The sequence below is a fragment of the Erithacus rubecula genome (genome assembly GCF_903797595.1).
Source record: "Erithacus rubecula genome assembly, chromosome: 2".
Taxonomy (NCBI): Eukaryota; Metazoa; Chordata; class Aves; order Passeriformes; family Muscicapidae; genus Erithacus; species Erithacus rubecula.
This window is the reverse complement of record NC_136685.1, coordinates 86117417-86136760: the sequence shown is the minus strand read 5'-3', so window position 1 is coordinate 86136760 and position 19344 is coordinate 86117417. Positions and strand designations below refer to the sequence as shown.

General features: G+C 36.6%; 1 protein-coding gene across 1 annotated transcript in view; it reads right to left on the bottom strand.

The window, feature by feature from the left end:
- Window positions 1-3167: 3167 nt before the first annotated feature.
- HAAO (3-hydroxyanthranilate 3,4-dioxygenase) overlaps window positions 3168-19344 on the bottom strand; it is a 33004-nt gene continuing 16827 nt past the window's right edge. The window contains exons 5-11 of the mRNA XM_079298593.1: window positions 18983-19072; window positions 18239-18282; window positions 7962-8107; window positions 6823-6891; window positions 5945-6027; window positions 5032-5309; window positions 3168-4049 (exon numbers count right to left, since the gene is read on the bottom strand). Coding sequence (XP_079154719.1) covers window positions 5231-5309; window positions 5945-6027; window positions 6823-6891; window positions 7962-8107; window positions 18239-18282; window positions 18983-19072 — 511 coding nt within the window. The 3' untranslated portion in view covers window positions 3168-4049; window positions 5032-5230. The remainder of the gene's footprint in view (window positions 4050-5031; window positions 5310-5944; window positions 6028-6822; window positions 6892-7961; window positions 8108-18238; window positions 18283-18982; window positions 19073-19344) is intronic.

Here is a 19344-nt window from a genome sequence, read left to right as displayed (position 1 = left end):
GTATAGTGAAGTGGTTTTAAAACCCAAATTATTTATCTCCAAAATCAGGGACAGAATTTTTTATTTAGCACTGTAGTGGCCATATAAACGTGCCTATTTAGCAACTCTAAAAATACAAAGCAGTGTTCAAATTCTTCAGTATGTGGTTCTCATGCAATTCTCACTGAATGACCAAGCCAAAGATCTTGAAGACATATTTAACCTAGAGCAACAGCAACTTAGAAATATTTTTTTTATCATTTGCAGATGTCAAAAAGGGGTGATGATTTCCCTAATGATATCACAATTTAAGGGCTTATTTTTTGGAATACAAACTGACTCTGTGTGTGTATGTGAACATCACCCTAGCTGTCAAACTTCCATCAAGATTTCAGTGACATTAAAAGGAAGAGTTTTTATTCACTTCCACAATTTTTGTACAATGACTGAAAATATTACTGACAGGATCCCCCATAAGATCTTTCTATACCAGACAATGCTAAGACCTGTAGGTCGGGTAATTACTTTGAGCTGAGGGGCGGATATTAAATTTTTCTGCTTCATTATGACTTTAAAAGTCAGCAATTTTAATTTGGGTCCAATCAGGTGCTATTCTGCATCCTTTGATACTAAAGAGTGGCTCTACAATACTTGGGTATTGAATCAGAAACACACCAGGAGGTGATGACCTTCACGAGTCTGAAATGTTCATTCAGGTGCATCTCAATTAGTAACTGAAAATAAACTAAAAATACTCCCAAGTCTTGAAATATCTCCATTATGAACACAAGCTGTTTATGTATGTATTTGTTAAATAGCAGAAGTAATTTTTTTCCTTTACTTATATGCAATGATGGTGGGAGGGTTGCTTTCTCTGCATCTGTTCTATTAGATGTGACTGGAGAGCTGAAATCAGTACAATTAATGTTTATAACAACAGAATGAAAGCATTTGTTATCTTCCTGTAGTAAGATAAGATTGATTTACAGGTGGAAGTAAATGCTGTGTGGATCTGAGGAAAAATTTACTACAACACTCCTGATTTTACAACTTTCCTGATCCACCTAGTCAGTTTTATGCCTCTGGTAGGGTTTGCTACTTCAAATAAACAAGCAAGACCTAAAAGTAGAGCAAGCACAGAGGAAGAAGGGTTCCTCTCTTGACTTGTACAAGCTGTCAGTTTATGTATTGCAAGCTCAAATGTAGTTAGCAATAGATCATTATCTTGTCTTAACTTTTCTGTGGGTTGTTTCTTGTTTTTTAGTTAGACAATCTTGTGCTTTTCTCTTGCTCTCAGATATGTTTACTACATGATCTGTGTGGGTCACTCTTTTCCCTTGTCGTTCTCTCATAACCATAAATATATATGTTTTTAATGAACTTGTTCTTGTAGGCATTTTTTCAAGATTATAGAAAGAGGTGGTGAAGGCTGAAGCTTTATTTGCTGTACCAGGATTATTTAATTTTTAAGTTACTTCAAGCAATACTATTTATTTTGAATGAGTCATGATGGTAATCACATATCATTAATCATGTAACCTTGCTAATCAACTATTTTTGTTGGAATACGAGATCATAATAAGGAGGAATGCAGGGAGACACATGAATGATGGAAATAAATTGGTGTAAGTCAGCATAGTTCAAAATAAGAACCTAAGAACTCCATGAGGTCAAGCCTGCCTAGCCTAGTAGTAATAGGGGACATTAATTACTTCAAATATATTGATCTATAGTGCTAATTTACATGGAAGACTGCCTGTAAGGTCCTTGTTCAATATGAAGTGCACTAATAAGGCTTTTATCACTCTTTATGTGATGTAAATGCTAAAATAGAAATCAAAATATATCTATAGCTAAAAATGAGTGGTTTAGCTTTCTCTTTACAAAGCTTACCTGTGATCTCATTGGGACTAAACATTCTAAAGGCACTGAAAAAGCTGCATTAATTAATAGCTGGCAGGTTTGGGCTACATCACCTTTTCCCATATGAAGTGAAAGGGAAAACTCCTGTTGACCTCTAGGATAGGTGAGATTCTGCCTTGGAATAACTCTGTGAATGCTTGTTGGTGGACTCAAACTTCTTTGGGTGCATTTCTAAACTTTTAAGTCAGCTCAAGCCTGTGATTCTGCACAAGGCTGCATGTGTTTAAAGGTAATAATTGACCAAGAATGGTGCAAGTATAGTTTTGTATCTGTGTAGGTTTTATTGTATAATGCTTAGAATATTTATTTGTATAGAGGTTTTACTTTTGAGTCTTGCAGAAGCATCGAAGAGCAGATGGTCTGTCTGTGCAATACTGTGCTAATAATGTTAGCACAATCCTGCCAAAATGTACCCAATTTACTGAGCATCAGATGTCCCAATATCTGTCTGATTGAGATAGGAAATGAGCATCCAAATCAGGGTGCAGGTGTACCAGGTATAAAAAGAGTTGTAAAGAAAGGCTGTCATGTATATGTGTATACCATATGAAGTGTGTCATATGTGTCTGAGGCACACAAGGAGTGCCTGAGGGTGTTAGCCTGGACAAAAGAAAGTCTCAGGGAGACCTTATTGTGCTCCACAACTGCCTGAAAGGATGATCTAGTGAGGTGGGGGTCAGCCTCTTCTCCCAGACAACCAGCATGAGAGGAAATGGCCTCAGAGTGTTCTAGGGGAGAATCAGGTAGGACATAAGGAAGAATTTATTCACAGAAAGCCTTGTTAAGCATTGGAAAAGATTGTACAGTGAAGTGGTGGAGTCACCATTCCAGGGGTGTTCAAAAAACTGACCTTAGTCTGAAATCCTCCTTGGAGACATGGCTAACACTGGAGCTCTAGATCTTGATCCCAAAATTTTGTTGCTGAAGTATCTGCTGAGCTGACTGCACATACACAGAAAGAGAACCAACAGCTAAGAGGGCTCCAGGAGCCAGACTTGTATGTGGCCAACTCCTTGTGAGCAGGGTAGCAAGGGTAGATCTAATTATAAATGTACCATTGTTGGGACAGTTTAGAACAGATATAACATGGAGGAAGAGAAAAGCACTTGAAGAAGATTTACTGCCTGCCTAGAAAACCTCTGGAACTATTTGAAAACCTGGGAAAAGGGAAGTTGCAGGTTTCTGAATCATAGTGGTTAAGCACGTTTGAAGGAGTAAATGACAAGTACTCTCTGTGCTCTGGCCACAAATAAGTATTGAATTGAAAGAGAGGGTGTGGGAGGGGAAGGGAATTGGACACCTAAACGACAGAACTAATTCTCAAAAGAGACACTAGAAAACAAAATTCTTCTCTTTTGGTACTTGATATTTAACTGTTTTTATAAATCTTCTCCTGATGTTTTGATCCTCGTTCTTTTCCATACTTATGGGCATTAATACCTCTTACCTAGTTGTTAGAAGCTCCACAATAGAAATTAACTGATGACCTACTAAGTCCTGGTTCCTGTGGCAAAACTGAGGATGATAGAGCTCTGGTTCAGCACTCCTGGTCTGACATCTAGTATGTACCTTGGATAGAATGTGGTGTTCAAGCACAAGTGTTTACAAAAAGGCATCACAAGGTTAGTTTGAGTAGTGCTTTAATCTTATATCATGAGAGGTATCTAATCTGGAGGTGCCTTAATTTTTATTCAGAAAGTTTCAAGATTTTCAGTGCCTCTGGGTGGATGAAGAGCTGCTGGTTATTCTGGATGTTGTTCTGTTGCTGTGTTTTACTCATTTATCATTCAGTGTGAAATATGGAAATATTTCTGTGATTACCCTGTAACTGCTGGACTAAAAATATAACACTTTGGTACCCTAGATGCCTCAATCATAGATGTTCTCTAGAGTAGTCAATTCTGCAGACACAAAAACACACCAGTATCAATGGTAATCAGAAAAATGACACCTTTGTTCAAAGGGAATGACACAGCTCCTTTTTGTGTGTCATAGCTCACAACTATAACAGCTTTAAGGACTGGGTTCAGTTTTTCAAATTAGGTCCCCTGTTATTAGGAGGATGTAGCAGAGTTTTGCTGTATGCTTTGCCAGAAAAGCTGTTGATGTCAAATATTAGTTAGAAATTAAACTCAAGTCACATGAGTCTTTCTCATGAGAAGAATGAACACTAAAGCACATATGGCATCTCAGTTTAATGGGCTTTGTAGGTGATAGATTAAACAAATATATTTCTGAACTTAATTAGAACTAAATAAAAAATCAGGAAACTGTGACTTTTGCTTTCTCAAATACTTAATTGATTTCTGATGTTGGCAATGTGAAGAACAATTAAATAAAACCAAAACCCAAACTAAAACTCTTTTGCAGAGTTCTTGGAATAAAAGCAGCAAAATATAATGTGACATTTATTATTTCTGCAAGAAAGTTCATTTTTTGAAAAGAAGCAGCAGTTAATAGAAACTGATTATAATAATTTTTCTGCTCTCTTACCCCCTAACATACCTTTTAAGGCTACTTTGACTTGAGAATTCTGCTGTACATGGGCACACCCATGACCCAGGTGCTGCTGGTAGTCCCATTTCAGTGTTGTGCTCAGTGTAGTGTGCACACATCATCCAGCATGGCATGTGTGGGGTACTGCTGATCACTGTGATGGACACTGCATTGCTGCATCTGGGAAACTGGGAATAACTTGTACCTGTAGCAAGTACAGTGGTGATCTGAGCAATGCCTGATGTTGTTGCAGGTACAGCTTCTCCTTTTACTAATGCACCTTCCTCTCATAAAGTACTGAGGTTCTCAAGCAGTGCAGCAGATAGAGCCTTTTAAAAAATCAAACTTTTAGTCAAAGTTCTCAGAGGAACTCTGAACTTCTACCAGTTAAAGCTTCACTTCTGGAAGCTAGGCTGGGGAGCTAGTGTTGTATTAATTTATTACAAATGGAAAATCTAATACAAAGAAGTAAAAACTATTACTGAAGTAGTGTAACAGTATCTGTCCCATCTCCTTTTCTACATCTTGTGGCAGAGACATGCATTTCAAAAGACTCTAACTTCATCTAGTATTATTAGGTAAGTAATCCTGCTACTTGGATATGCTGTCATTTCCTTTCAGATAAAATCAAACAAAACACAAGATCTTAAAAAATTACTGATTATAAATTTTGCTAAAACTTTAACTACTTGGGGAAAATGTTTTAATTTGGCACAGGACTTGATTCCACTTAATCATTGTATTAGAGTATTCAAATTTCCAGGCATTCTGAGTAAAACACAATTAAGATAGGTTAAAACTTGGTTATCATCAAAGCCAACTGACACAGGAGTTATTTATAAGGCTGCTTGCGTTGTGGATCCTGAGTGATGCAGAGAGCAATGCATTCTTCTGCTCTTTTCCAGCAGTACCTGGAAGAATGGAAAGAGAGATGAGATGAGATGTGCACAGAGGGGAATCACACACTGTAACAACTGAAATATTGATGGTACTGAAAAGGAGGAGTGGGCACTCTATCAGATTTAGCCATGCTCTATATCTTCCTTTCCATTCTCTCTGGAAGCTATTTTCCTTTATGCCTCTCACATGTGTCAAAGCTGTGAAACAGCTGTATGCATTCTGCTCCAGGAAAAGAGCTGTGTTCTTAGCCTGAACCCCAAATCTTCCTGCATTGATGTCGATTAACCTGGTCTGATGCTTTGAGCACCTTCTTTGAGTGCTAGTGGGTGGATTCAGACCATATATCTATATGCATGATCTTTTGCATTCTTGGTAGTGCATCTCTTTTTATTATAATTTTTATTTTTATTATTATTTTTTAAATTTTCTCCAGCTTTTATCATAAAAGGTGAACTAGAATGAATGTCTAGCTTTTCCTCTTGAAAAAACTTCTGCCCTGAGAAATAGAGGCTATTGTAAATCCTGCATTCACAGATGCTGTGTTTCTGCACCAGTGATGCCCAACATGGTGTGGATTGAACACGTAGAGTTTATGTTGCTGGGAGCTGGGGAATCATGCACTGACCCCCTGCTCATCTCTACTCACGTAGACTGGGCACGGACAAGCAGGCTGTCACCAGCAGAGAGAGTCAGGGTTTTGCCATCCATGACAACAGTTGATGTGCCCTCCTGAAGGGAAAGAAGGCTTTTAATTTTCCATGTCCTGTCCCCAGCAGAAAGAAAATGCTGCATGTACAGAAATCTTTCCTACTGAAAGAACACCTCAAACCTGCTCTGTTTCAGGAGGTCTAGCTAAGGTCTTGATTCTACAGGCTGATGTAAGCTGTAGTGTAGAAAAATTGTATTTCAAGATCATGATTTCTTTAATTAGGTTTTGATAGTCTCTCTGAATTTCAGCAGAAGAGGAGCTCATAGAAATACCTGTCTCCCAAGATAGCCTGACATGTGTAAGCAAGAATTAGCTTTTCTTTTTCTTTGGGTTGCAAAATTATTCTAGAAGGAAGCTGAATGAAGAACATCTGGATCACCTATGTTTCTGACTTAGTATAAACAAATTTACAGACTTTTTCATTAGCTTATTCTACTCGATTCCAGTTTGACTTCAGAATGAGGGCAAATGTTTCAAGGCAGAACTAAGAGATGATGTTGCTTTATTACTTGGGGGCATTCTGATATATTTACAGGATCTAGCCTAGGTAGGGTGCACTAAAATTCCCAACAAGGATGGATGCCAGTATCTCTGTCACCAACATATATGGTGAGGAAAAAGAGGCTGTTTTTATTGTGGCAGCACTTTACAGTTATTTTTCATTACAGTTTAAAGCTGAAAGGTGGTGCTATTGGTGATCTTTTCTATGAGAAGGAAGGGAATCATTCCAGTTTCTGTTGCTAGAAGGCTTTACTACTGTTCAGACTGAACTTAAACATGAACTCATCAGTTAACAAGTGTGAATTGCCACATACCAGCTGCCATATCCAGATATCAGAATTCTTTTTGCTTTTCTCAGTTGTTCCTGGTCCATAAGCTATAACCTAAAAAGGAAAAAAAAGTAACAGTTTGATCCAAGTGCCCAAAGTGTCCACATTCATCTTCCAACAGCATTTAAAGCATTCTCTTTTTACAGGAGAATATTCATAGAAGATGACGTTATTTTTACAGACATTAAAATTCACACTGTTTGGTATTCTCATATTGATTCCTACTGATAAAAAGGGAACTGGTCACACCTGCCAGTCCTTATGCTCCTCTGCATGCTCGCTTATCTATTCCTTCTGCCTCCTCCCACTCTCAGTTTTGCATCTATATGCTTCCTGCTTCTGTTCTTGGAACAGGCACTTCCTCCTCATGAACTCTGGGCCCTGTCAAGAGCCTGTTGAAGTAGAAAAGTTTTTTCTATTAACATTAAAAATGCCGTAGACAGGACTTCATCTTTCTCATTTTCTGCCCCCTCTGTGTTCTTCCTGACATTCTCACACTCTGTCACTTTGCTGTCAACTGTATTGGATTCTTTGGAGTGTGACTCCAAGTAATTCTGGGGAAGAATATGTTTTGTAAACATCATGCATACAGCACAAATATCAAATGTTGACAGCTTCATTTACACCCAAACTAGACTGTGTTTGACTAAACTGTGAAGTGGAATGTTTTAGGGCAGCCCAGGCTCTCTGGTAGCTGTCCAGTTTTCCTTGTTTCCAATTTATGTAGATGGAGGGGGAGAAAAAAAAAGTGTGTTTACCCAACTAGATTAGATTTGGACCACAAATGCTGCTCAAATACATAAAGAAACTGAACACGCTGGTGCTTCTGATTTGGGAAATATGGGGAGAGGGACAGGGGAATGAAGGAGGTGTTTTAATTCCAAAGGAAATGAACAGAATAAAAGTTCAGGTTGATTCTGCAAATGGAAGCAATGATCTAGAAAGCCCTGCCCCAAGCTAGTCAAACCAATGGACCAAAGACAGATACATCTGTCGGGGTGCAGAACTGTCTGCTGACCATATATTGCTCCCAGGCCTGGATTCACTCAGTCTGAACAGTAGGCACCAATTATCTGTACCTTTAAAAATATCTCTTTCTTTTTAGAGAAATTATGCCCCCTTACCTCTGTTTCAAAGTTATCTCCAAACATACTCAAGGATTTCTTCTGTTTAATTTCACCACGATGATCATTTAACCAACTTGAGAAGGAAAATGGCTCCATAACAGAAGTGGAATTCAGTGGGAAAGGTGTTTCTTTCAGGAGTTCATCTGTAAGCAAGGCACAGGGATATCAGTGATACTGGCTTCCCTCATCTTTGCAAACATTTAAATTGAGGGATTAATTTACAGACACTGTCTACTCAAAAGGCAGTTGTAACAGTAAGCAGGGCTATTATCAGAACTTTTTGAGATTGCAAGATCATCTGTGATTTGTGTGTCTTTATGGAGTGACCTCAAAAACATTGTCAGAACTCTGTATTCAAAAATTAAAATAATTATATATTTTAAAATAATTTCTCTTGGCAATGTCTCTGAGGAAATTATGAAAGTAATCTGAAGAAATCTGCAGCAGAAGAGAATTTTTTGTGTTTGAAAACTTTTTTCTTCAGGCTTTGTTTTTTGGTTTTTTTTTTGGTTTTTTTTTTGTTTGTTTGTTTGTTTGTTTGTTTGTTTTTTTCCAAAGCTTCTTACTTTTACATTATTTAACTCAAATATTTAAAACAACTAGACAACTTTTACTGAAAAGCAAGCTCCTCCAGAGAAACTAAGCAACACTAAAGGAAAAAAGAAAGTCTACATTAGATTTGTTTTATTCTGAACTTGTAAGCATAACAAGATCTAGTGTTGAATGTTCTGTATTTTATTGTCTGATAACACTAAAATGGAGCATTAAGGTATTTAGTGATTTAGTTTTGGTGCTTCATTTTTCTCACTGCAGTATGACTGGGGTTTTTTTTCCTTAATTTTCACAGGTTCATCAAAAATCCTTGAGGTAGTTAGGAACACATACACACTTTGTCCTTAAATTATGGATATGTGCAAATGAGGCTGCAGTGGAAAATTGGTTTTTTGACTAGGGACTGAAACAAAGGTCTAAAATATTATGATACGTGTTCACACGCAGAAGAGGAGGAAAAGAAAATTTATCAGAAATTTTATGAGAAGGTACTCTGTGCAATTGCTGTTCCAAAAGATGTTAAAATATTTTATTCTATTAATAGTTGAAATCTTTACCAGTTGTTTTTGTTTTATTTTGTTTTCAGAACAAAACTCGTCACTTGAATTTAGAAAAGTTTCTTGTAGTTTTGGAATGCAAGAAAGTTACTCATTGGTAGATCTTTCTACTAAAATGCATACCCTAGAGAGAAGTAGGTGGGTTTTGGTGGTAGGTTGTTTGTTTATTTGCTTTTAAAAACAAAAAGCATATGGAACCTGGTAGGATAAGAGACCAATACTGGGATACCAACAAATACTGAGATGCTGTGAATATCCTGCTCAACTTGGGAAATATTTCTTCTCCACAGTTTAAGAATTCCAACATCAAGCTGACAAGTAAGTTCAGATTTCATATGCAGGAGAATGAAAAGCAAAAAGCTGAATTTCAAGGATAGGCACTGTGGTATTTTAGGCAAGGAGAACTAAGAATGTTCCTCATGAGCTGTGAGGAATTTGGGGTAAAAAAGCCAAAGTACTTGACCAAGAAGCAACACAACAGTAGGAAATCTAAGTTTGTAGTTAAACTTCTGTTATTCTCCATAAACACAACTTGGCTATTTTCCTCTTTCTGCTGATTTCTGACTCCAGTTGCCTTGATCAATTGGGACAGCACACATGGCACAACAGCACAGAGTGCCTTGTGCCTGCTTGGGGCTGCTGTAAAGTGCAATACATCCTGCACTTACTGTGGTGCTCTGTCCTTTCTTGCTTGTGATAAACAGCTGACTTCTAACAGCTTAATTTACTTTCAAGTAAAGGTGGACTTTAGACTTTAAGTTCCTCAGTTTAAGAACGCTTTTTTGACACTTGTCTTATCAGCAGGTCCTAGCCTGTGATGGGGTTTGGGCTTAATATTACTTTTGATGTTAATGGCACTTGTCCAGTGACAGCATAATGGCCTTTGAAAACTGTGTCTGTGTGGAATTAACCTTTTAGTGTGACCCAGTATGATGATTTGATTATCTGTTTGTGCAGAACAAATGAGAGGGCACTGTGGTGACAAGATGTGTGACAGATATGTGACATTACCAATAGACTACTTGACTGAGCTCTTATTTAACCCTGATGCTGATCCCTTGCATGATGCTAAAAGCTATAGGTGTCCTAATGCTTGGGAAATTGAGCTAAAAAACTACAATGAAGAGGATCCAGTATCTTGCAATTCCACACATATTGCAGTTGAAGCCTGTGTTTCTAAGGGAACTGAGTATTTCTAATCAGGTTAATGGCTTATATTTAGATACTCTTTCATATATTTCTGTTTAGTCTTCATTTGCTTTCAACAGTATCTGAGAAAGTGCAAGCCTGTGTTTCTGGAATTCTGTCCTAGCAATACTGCGAGGCAAGGACACAACATATTTAATGATGGTAAAGGTAAAAATATGCCATCAAAATGCAAGAAAATGGCACTTCTAAGCTCGTCAGCTAATAGTCTTGTGTAGGTTTTTCCAAGTAATATAACACCAAGTGGAACATCATATCTAATATTTTCTTACATTTTCAGACATCCATTTAAAGGTTCAATACTAAAATCCAGTTCTGCAGACCATTACTATTAAAAATTTATATAATGGCAATGTGCTCTTTATGGGATTATAGCTTTTTCAGGTTTTAATTATAAAGTGATGATATCATGTTAAGCTGAAAAATACGTTGTGTTTACTTAATGAGTTTGTAAATATTTAAAAAAGGAAATTATAGTTTTAGAGGAAGTTAATACTGAACTGTACTGAGACGGAGAATATTAAACTGGGCAAAGAAGGAGAGAACACTGTGAGAAAAGAGCAAGTTGAATGTAAAGGTAGTTACAGCCTAAACAGAAACTGTCTAAAGAAGAGTTTGATCTGGCTGGGAGTACTGTGCTTCTGATGCAATAAAGAGAACAGGTAAAGATTGGCACTGACCTTCCAGGTGTATGTGGCTGTATTTGCTTAGCTCACATGTAACATGGAAGGACACCTTTCCCTTCCCTGGTGATGTCCCCAAGCTTTCTTGTCAAGAAATCAAACTGTCTCATTCTCTTCAGCCCTACTATCCCTAAGCTCCTCCCATAGCTCTCAAGATTTGTTAAAAGGAAAAGAGCAATAAAACACTTGAAAAATATCAAAATGAACTCAACTGATTGAATGTTTGCTTTATGAAAAATGATATCCTTCAGTGATATGTCACCCTTCACTTGTAGACAGCACATTCTAGATGGAACAAGGTTCAAATCTTTATAAACCTCCATATGCTCTTGCTAATTATCCCACCATTCTGAGGTGCTGTGCTGCCTCAGAAACAGTCTGCCCCTACATGCTGTGCTCCCAGCCCCATGCAATGATGTGAAACAGTCCATTACAAATGGTGTCTCCCTCTGTAACAGCAGAATACATCATTTAAAGTGGAGTGATTGAATCCTCTGTGTTTTTTCATCTTTTAACTGAGTGTTAAAAGTCTGGACTAGGGATAAAGAGCTCATTAATTATTTTTGAATTATATATTAATTTGTTTCTGTACATTTTCTAATCATAATTTCCATGTCTTCAATACTATATCATGATGAATAATTCCAATGATAGTTTTGCAGCATTCACATTTAATTGCCAATGCCAGCAATAATACATTCCTTATGATGTTTTTCCCATGTGTGCCTAACTAATTTCTATGAAAAAGTCTGTTTTATTCTCCAAGTTAATAGAAATGTCAATGAAACTAGTAGGATTTTAATACCTTGCAAATAAAACAGGTGAAATGAGGGACATAATTTCAGACATCTGGGTTTGAAAAAACAAGTAGTTATCCCAGTCCATATAAAAATCCAGAGTGAAGCACTGAGAGTGAGTGATTACTTTGAGGGTTGTTGGTTCATTTCCCTGCTGTGGAATATAGATGCAGAAGCATTTACTTGAAAATACAGCACTCACTTGGTGCAATCATACATTTCCCTGTGTAACTATATATTTTTTTGCAGCATGCCCTGAGAATTGGCATGACTGCTAATTTATGACTTGTCTGTGTAATTATTTCTGGGCACATTTTTCTTTGTGTCATTAAATCTATGCTGGAAACTAAACACCTTTTTTTTTCCCCTAATTGAAACTAAGAAGTTTGATGAGGAAAGCTTTGAAAAATAATTTTGTAATAAAGAAATATAGCTTTTTCAAAAGGAGATATCAGCCAGAAGGAAAGGAGTAAGTTAAACCAAAAAAATTCACTATTTAGGTGATAATTCTTTTTAAAGGTTTTTCATGATCTAGCTAGGTTACTGTAATTAAGAATGACAAATATTATTTGGAACGTTGTCCACTTATCCAGTTCTAAAATAAAGAATCTTAATTCTGTTTCTGAATCTGCCTTTTATAATTGGGGCATTTCATTAATCCTCTTTGTAAGTAACTTCAGTTTGCATAGAATAGGAAGGAATAAGATCCTTCATTATAACAAGAGTTAAGACCTCAGTCTATTGTTGAGACAAGGATTTTTACAGCATGTGTGAGCTATTGGCACTAAATAGCCTTAGAAACACTAGTGAAAATGTCAGACAAACTCCATTAGTGAGTTTTCTGTTTCAGATGTCGCTGTCTGGGGAGCATTTAAGAATGTAAGGAAGAAAGAGGCTGCTTTATTAGAGAGGACATACCTGCTGTGAAACTGCTGAGCTTCATAGCTCTTAAATATTTCTTATTTTTTTCACAGAAGTCTGAACAGAAAGGAAAACAACTCTATAGGGCATTTCTTCCTATTTCCCTGCTAGGTTTATTATGCACTATGGGTGTATACATAGGTCAGTAGTGGCTTGGTTCATGTGGTGAAGCATTGAGAGAGCTCCCAGAGCTCCCAGTTTATGTTCTGGACCTCTATGAGGAGGCTCACTATAGAATATTGTGGGAGAAGCAGAATTCCTCCTAAAGACTTTCTTGAGGGGTTTTTTGGTGTTGTGTTTAGCAGCTCTGGACTCCGGGAGCCTAATGAACCTTTTGGCATCCAGAAAACGTGCAGCCTGCAGTCCTGGGTCTTGGATGCATTGTAGCTTGGATTTTAAAAACAAACAAACAGTAGAAGCTTTCATATGGGAAAATTATAGCAGCCCTACTCCACACATTGTAATTCTACTTTATTTCTGCATTAAATATTGCTGACTTAGGTTGATCTGTCTGAGTAGCCAATTTTCATTATGAGCTCTGTATTCATAAGGAACTGGTGTAAAGTAGAAAGCATTTAAATATGAGAGCAGGGGACATAGAAGAAATCAGTGAAAGGTAACATGCTTATAAAAATGGAAGGGTTGTATTATATGGCTCTATCACCTTCTTCCATCTACATATCCTTTGCAGTTTAGGTGCAGCTTCAGGAGAGATGCAAACATGACTTGGAAGTTACTTAAAGGACCTACATGTGACAGGCTAAAGATGAACAGTGTTTTTATATGGTAATCTTTGCAAGAGTAATGAGGATGATACAGGAAAAGGAGAATATTCACATTGTTGGTAAAAGTTAGAGAGATGGTGGTGTGGGGAACTGTTTATGGGTCTAGACAGTTTAAAATTCTTAAGTCTCTGTCCTTGATTGGATAGTCCTTAATATCTAAATGCTCATATACTGGGTTTTTCATGTTTTTGTTTGGTTTGTTTTTTGTTTTTGTTTTTAATACAAGTACTCAGAGCAGAAAGAAGTGCCATGTTCTAAAAGAGGAGTGATCCATGTAGGTGTGTTGGAAGCCATTCGAGATGAGTAAAGAGAATCAAATAGTCAATTTTCGAAACTGATATATAGCAAAAACAACTTATGTTCAAAATTAGCATTCTTTTTGAAAAAAACCCACACAGCATCTTTAGAATTATTTCAATGTGCTTAAAACAGAAAGGCACAAATATTAATACAGTTATTTTAAGTTCAAAAGCATGGCCTTGTATTTGCCCTAGTGCAAATGCAGACAGAATTTCTTCCTGCATGTTTTTAGTTTTCTGAAGTAGTTTTAATTGAATTAACATTGCCCATTAGCCAATTAACTGAAAAGAAGAAAGAAATAGAAGAATAAAGATCTGCTTGTTTTATGTATCAGTGAAACAAAACTGAGCACCAAATACTATCTGTGGAGGTTCACTGGATTAGCTCCAAAGGATGTCCATACAGAAGCTGATTTTTATAGTGCTAAGCTTACCCTTGTAACTTGTTTAATAGCACTGCTGAGACCACAAAACATTTATAGAGCATGCCCTAGGCTCTATGGTAACCCCTGCTCCACTGACTGAAGAAAACACAAATTTTTCATGCTCATTCAGTTCCTTAGGTTTTGTTTGCTCTGAATCACAAGCAGAAAACTGAGCTGTATTCTAACTATATTCACTAGATTTTTAGTCTAGACTGTAAATCACCCTAGATACACCAAAAATCAATGAAAGTTTTGCTAGTGAAGTCACTACAGGACTGGTTTTTCTATTATATATCTGCATGTTCACTCACAATAAAGCTTGTTTGGGAAATAAAATTTCATTGGTAATTAGAAGTAGATTAGTTTGGAGAAACAAAAACTTGACATTCTACCTATACCAGCAATGTTCATGAGGGTTCATTTTCAAACACAACTAACTTAGGAAAAAATTTTTTATTGTAGATTCTTCCCCATCAAATTACTCCTAAAAGAAGTCTGGATTATTTCAGGTATGGCAGGAAAGGGCTTTGAGCTTCTGGTTACTTCTGCAAAGAATATTTAGCCATCCCTGTTTATTAGAACCAAGGCTTCTCTGTCTGAACTGTCTCTTGCCCTCTTGACTACAAAAGTGAGATGAAATAGATACATTGGGATAATTTTGCTCTCAGGCTGATTCAACTGAAAGTAGCAAGACTTCTTTTGATAATTATGATTCCTCATGTCAAAAAATATGCAAAGTAACCCAAACCAACCCATCTTGAGAGTATCCTGTATAGCCTATATCCTAATTATATATAGTCTTTTTTGATAAAAAAAAAGGGGGAAGTATTTTCAGGCTTTATTTCTACACATGCAAAACAAAACCAAAAATACAAAGCAGTTTCAGAAAGCATACTTGAAGTAAGGGCTACATGCAATATATATTTCTGATTATAATTTTTCCTGATGGTATTTGAGTCCCTCTTCTTCTGCATCTTCATATATTCTGATTTACCTGCTTTCAGAGAGACTTTGCCTGCTATTGGCCAAGCCAGAAACCATAAATAAATAAATCAATAAAAGGTCAGGACTTAGTTTGTTGTTTTTTGATTTTTTTTTAAGTGTTTTTTTTTTTTTTTAAGCCATTGGAGCTTGATTTGATTCCATTTACAGCTATCCTCCATGAGTGAGCTGCAATGCAGGATTTATTTGAAGATGTTTTTCCTAAATTTTATTCAATTTCTCTCTAAAAAGGTGAGGCACTAGTTCAGGCTTATATAGAGAGGAACCTGAGAGTGCTTCAGCTGGCACTTTTAAATTGAGGTGATTCTGGATTTTCAGAAGAGAAACTGAAAACTCCACTCTCTGCATAAGCCCACTCAAATGATATTGGAATATGTTTTGAGTAAAACATCATGGCAACTTGTGGTAGCCTGAACTCTACTTCTTAAAGAAAAAAAAAAAAAAAGAAAAACAAAGAAAAAGAGAGCTACTGAGGAAATAAATTGAAAGCATTATTTTTATATCAGGTGGATATGTCTTCAGAGTGAACATATTACCAGCTTTCTTCTATCTCAGCCAAACTGTTTTGTTTTTTGGGGTTTTTTTTTAACACTGTCAGTCTCACTGACAGTTACAGGAGCTATAAATGAAAACTTTTGTGACTAAAAATGTGGGGTATTTTCCTCATGCATAGATATCACTGAGATTTTGAGTTATTGTCCACCAAACCTGAAAAATTGGAAAAAGGGAGTTGTTCCTCAGGCTGAAAACCTGTGAGATAAATTACAAGAAAAGAGCTCCTGTACTGGATTTATCAATAACAGTTTCTCAGAATTGTTTTTTAAAAAAAGGTGTCAGGCTATATTGTAGCTTCTGATTGTTAGGTTTGATCTGTAGCCCTAATCTTCTGCAAAAATATTAACAATATAAATCTTAAATGTTATTTTTTTCTGCCCTGATATTATGAATTTGTTACTGACATTTAAGCCCTTAGCCTGATGAAGGATGCTTATTGGAAATCACTGTATTGAACAAGGATACTATGTGTGATATGGTATTTTTTTTATTACAGCAGCATCTAGAGGCTTAATCTGAAATTATATTTCCTCTGCTAAACACTGTATGAGCACACAGTGAGGCAGTACCTTTGCTACCTAGCCTTACACATTATGTGGAAAAAAAAAAAAACCAAAAACCCCAAACAAACTAAACCACCAACACCCAAACACTGGTAACATGCTCAGACTAAAACAGATTTTGACAGTGCATAGAAATAAAAGTAAGATCTTGGAGACAACCTTGTTTTATTCATAAGAAACATGGAGCCTTTCCCTGAGAATCACATTCCCCAGTCAGCTGAAGAACCAGTGCCTAAAGCTGGTTCAGCAGCAAAGTTTTCAGTCTGTTTCATCATTTTCTAATTGCAAGGGCTTTAAGGTTCCTATCCCATACAGAAGACTTTTCTCTTAACTTCTTGTTGGTGACAATGTTTTAGTTAACTATTTTTAAGAAGTTTGATGATCATGCAAAAAACAGCTTAACCCAATTTTAGAATTTGACTAAGAGTTTTGTTCTGTTATTGATTGGGATGGTTGACTGACTTTTTTATGGTGACTATCAAGCTGAAAAATGGGATAGATTTGCAATGTTTTGTGGGAACTTTTGTCTCTCTTAGAGTAATTCGTAACAATCATCTTAAGATATTTAGGAATTTATGTGGAGATTAAGGACAGGCGGTTCAAAAAAACCTTTTAGAGTGGGGAAACTAAAATTTATCTTGTGACGAGTTATGGAATTCAAGTTTTGAGTGTGACTGGAGGATGGCATTCAAGTTGGTTAAGAGTTGCATGGCAGGGTGCAGTTCACCTGAGCCATACATACATTTCTTGATTGGTGCAGGATGTCCCTCAGCTGCCAGCACAGTGAGACAGCAGAGAGATTTGAAATGACAAACCTAGCTGGGCAGTGGGATTTGACTGAACCAGTTAGCATTTGGCTAACTGGTGTAGGAACTCTGCAGGAAGGAAGATTACACAGGAGATTACACAGGCAGCTTCTGTTGTTTTTATGATGATTTTTCACGTGTCAATGAAGAACCTGGTAATGTCATGGAGACTTTCCAGGTAGTTCTAGCAGCAGAACAGACCAGGTTGCACCTAACTAAAGCACTTCCAAATAGTCTATAGAGACTGCTCCTGCAGGTACAGAAATAGTTTTATAGTGTGGTCTTCTGTACATAATTAAGACACAAAGGTGGTATTTTGGCCATAGTTTATGGTAATCAATAGCAATGGATCATGTACATGCTGGGTGGTCATGTGAAGCTGCGGGCCAGGAGGATTGTAAGATTTCAGCAAAACAAACTTCCCACTGAAGGTGCTGTTGCAATATCCTTGCAATTGAGGCTTTTGTTGCCATGCAGAAAACAGCCATCATCTTTGACAGATCTGACTCCTAAAGCCAAAACTAATAACTTTGCTTTCTAGAAGTCACTTTCTCTGTTCTATGTCTCTTTCCAACAATTTAAATGGACTTACAACTGGAGTATCTGTTCCAGTGTGGACTTCGTAATTACTATCTACAACAGAGAAAAAATTTGGCAAGACAGCATGGAAATAAAATGTTAAACAGATCAGACCCTATGGGAACTAAAATCATCTGGCTTTTCTCTACTTTTCCCAAGAGTAGATCACAGTGTATAGTTACAGGTAAAGGAGTACAAGTAGGTATAAAGTACATTAATTCTACTTGCAAAAATCTCTGTGGTCTGTCAGAAGTGAAATTTTGTTAGTATAAGACTTGAAAGGCACAGAAAGATAGGCATACTTGCATTTCACACTAATTCAGTTACCTGACAGGTGGGTATGATGGCATCACATGACCAAAGCAGATGCTGTTGGTAATTGTGTATATGGAATTTCCTTGTGATTGGGGATAATGAAAGGAATTACTTCCCAAAGTAACTTTAATTTACTTTAATCAGAAAGAAAAAGATACTCATTTTATGTGGTGAGAATCATTGCTCTTCAATCAGCAATTGCTCTAATTCTGAAATTAATTTGCATTACCTGGGTTTGGTTTTCCAGTTTTATATTGCCTTGAATTGAAAAACCTGGAACAATGAACATTTAAACAAAAGTAAAAAAGTCATGTTCTGTAGGTTAATAAAGACTAGGCAGTAATACTGGCCAGTAAGTTTTGTGCTGATAATGCATGAGTCAAATCCTCAGCTACTATCACACATATGCAAAACTGTACCTATTTTACTGACAGAGGATTTATCTGAAAGACAAGATTAATGCCACTAAACACTTCCCTTGTTCACCTTTAGCAAGCATTTAACAAACTGGTTAGATAATGACATTTACGTTTCCTAGAAAGTAGCTCTCTACCAAATTTGCCAAAGTCCATGCATAAATAATATCAATTAAAAGTATTTAGATTAAAGCAAGAGTGCAAGAAGCCTTAAAGCAGTTTAGTGGCTTACCTTGATAACCTAGCATTAAGCAGTGTTAATTTTTCACTCAATCCTTTTTGCACTTAGAAGCAGTGTGCTACTAAGTTTATTGGTTAAAAAAGTTGTGTTCCAGATGGATGTGCAAAATTCTTGATTTCTCACTTTTTAAAAAATCTGATTTGATGAATTTGTGGCATACAAAACACAATTTAAAACTTATAGAGCAGCAATTAGCTTTTAACTAGTCTATGTAAAATGCAGCATAAATAGCAAACTAATGATGTAAGCCAAAGACTGACAAAGATCTACAATATAATTTCAATTTTTTTTTTAATTTACAAAGTAAAAAGCTTACTCTTTAATTATTGGTATAAGTTGAGTGCCGAGATCTTCACAGTGAAACCACTTTTCAAAGAGGACATCAGTTGATTCTCCAACATAGTATCTGACAAAGTAAACACATCAGTCAATCCTTTTATTAACTAACTGTGATCAGGCAGTTTCAGTCTTTTGAAGAAAATAGCTGCCTGGTGTACTTCATGTTGAGGAATGGTTATTTGGGAAAGCTTTCTGTTTCCCTGGTTAGTTGACTTGGTGGGTGGGGTGCTCAAACTTCTGTGGAGTTTGCCTTGTAGTTCTGTTGATCAGTCACAAGTAAAGTCATCAAATTCCTTCAGCAACTTTTCCAAATTTCATCCTGGAAATGGTTGCTGCTAT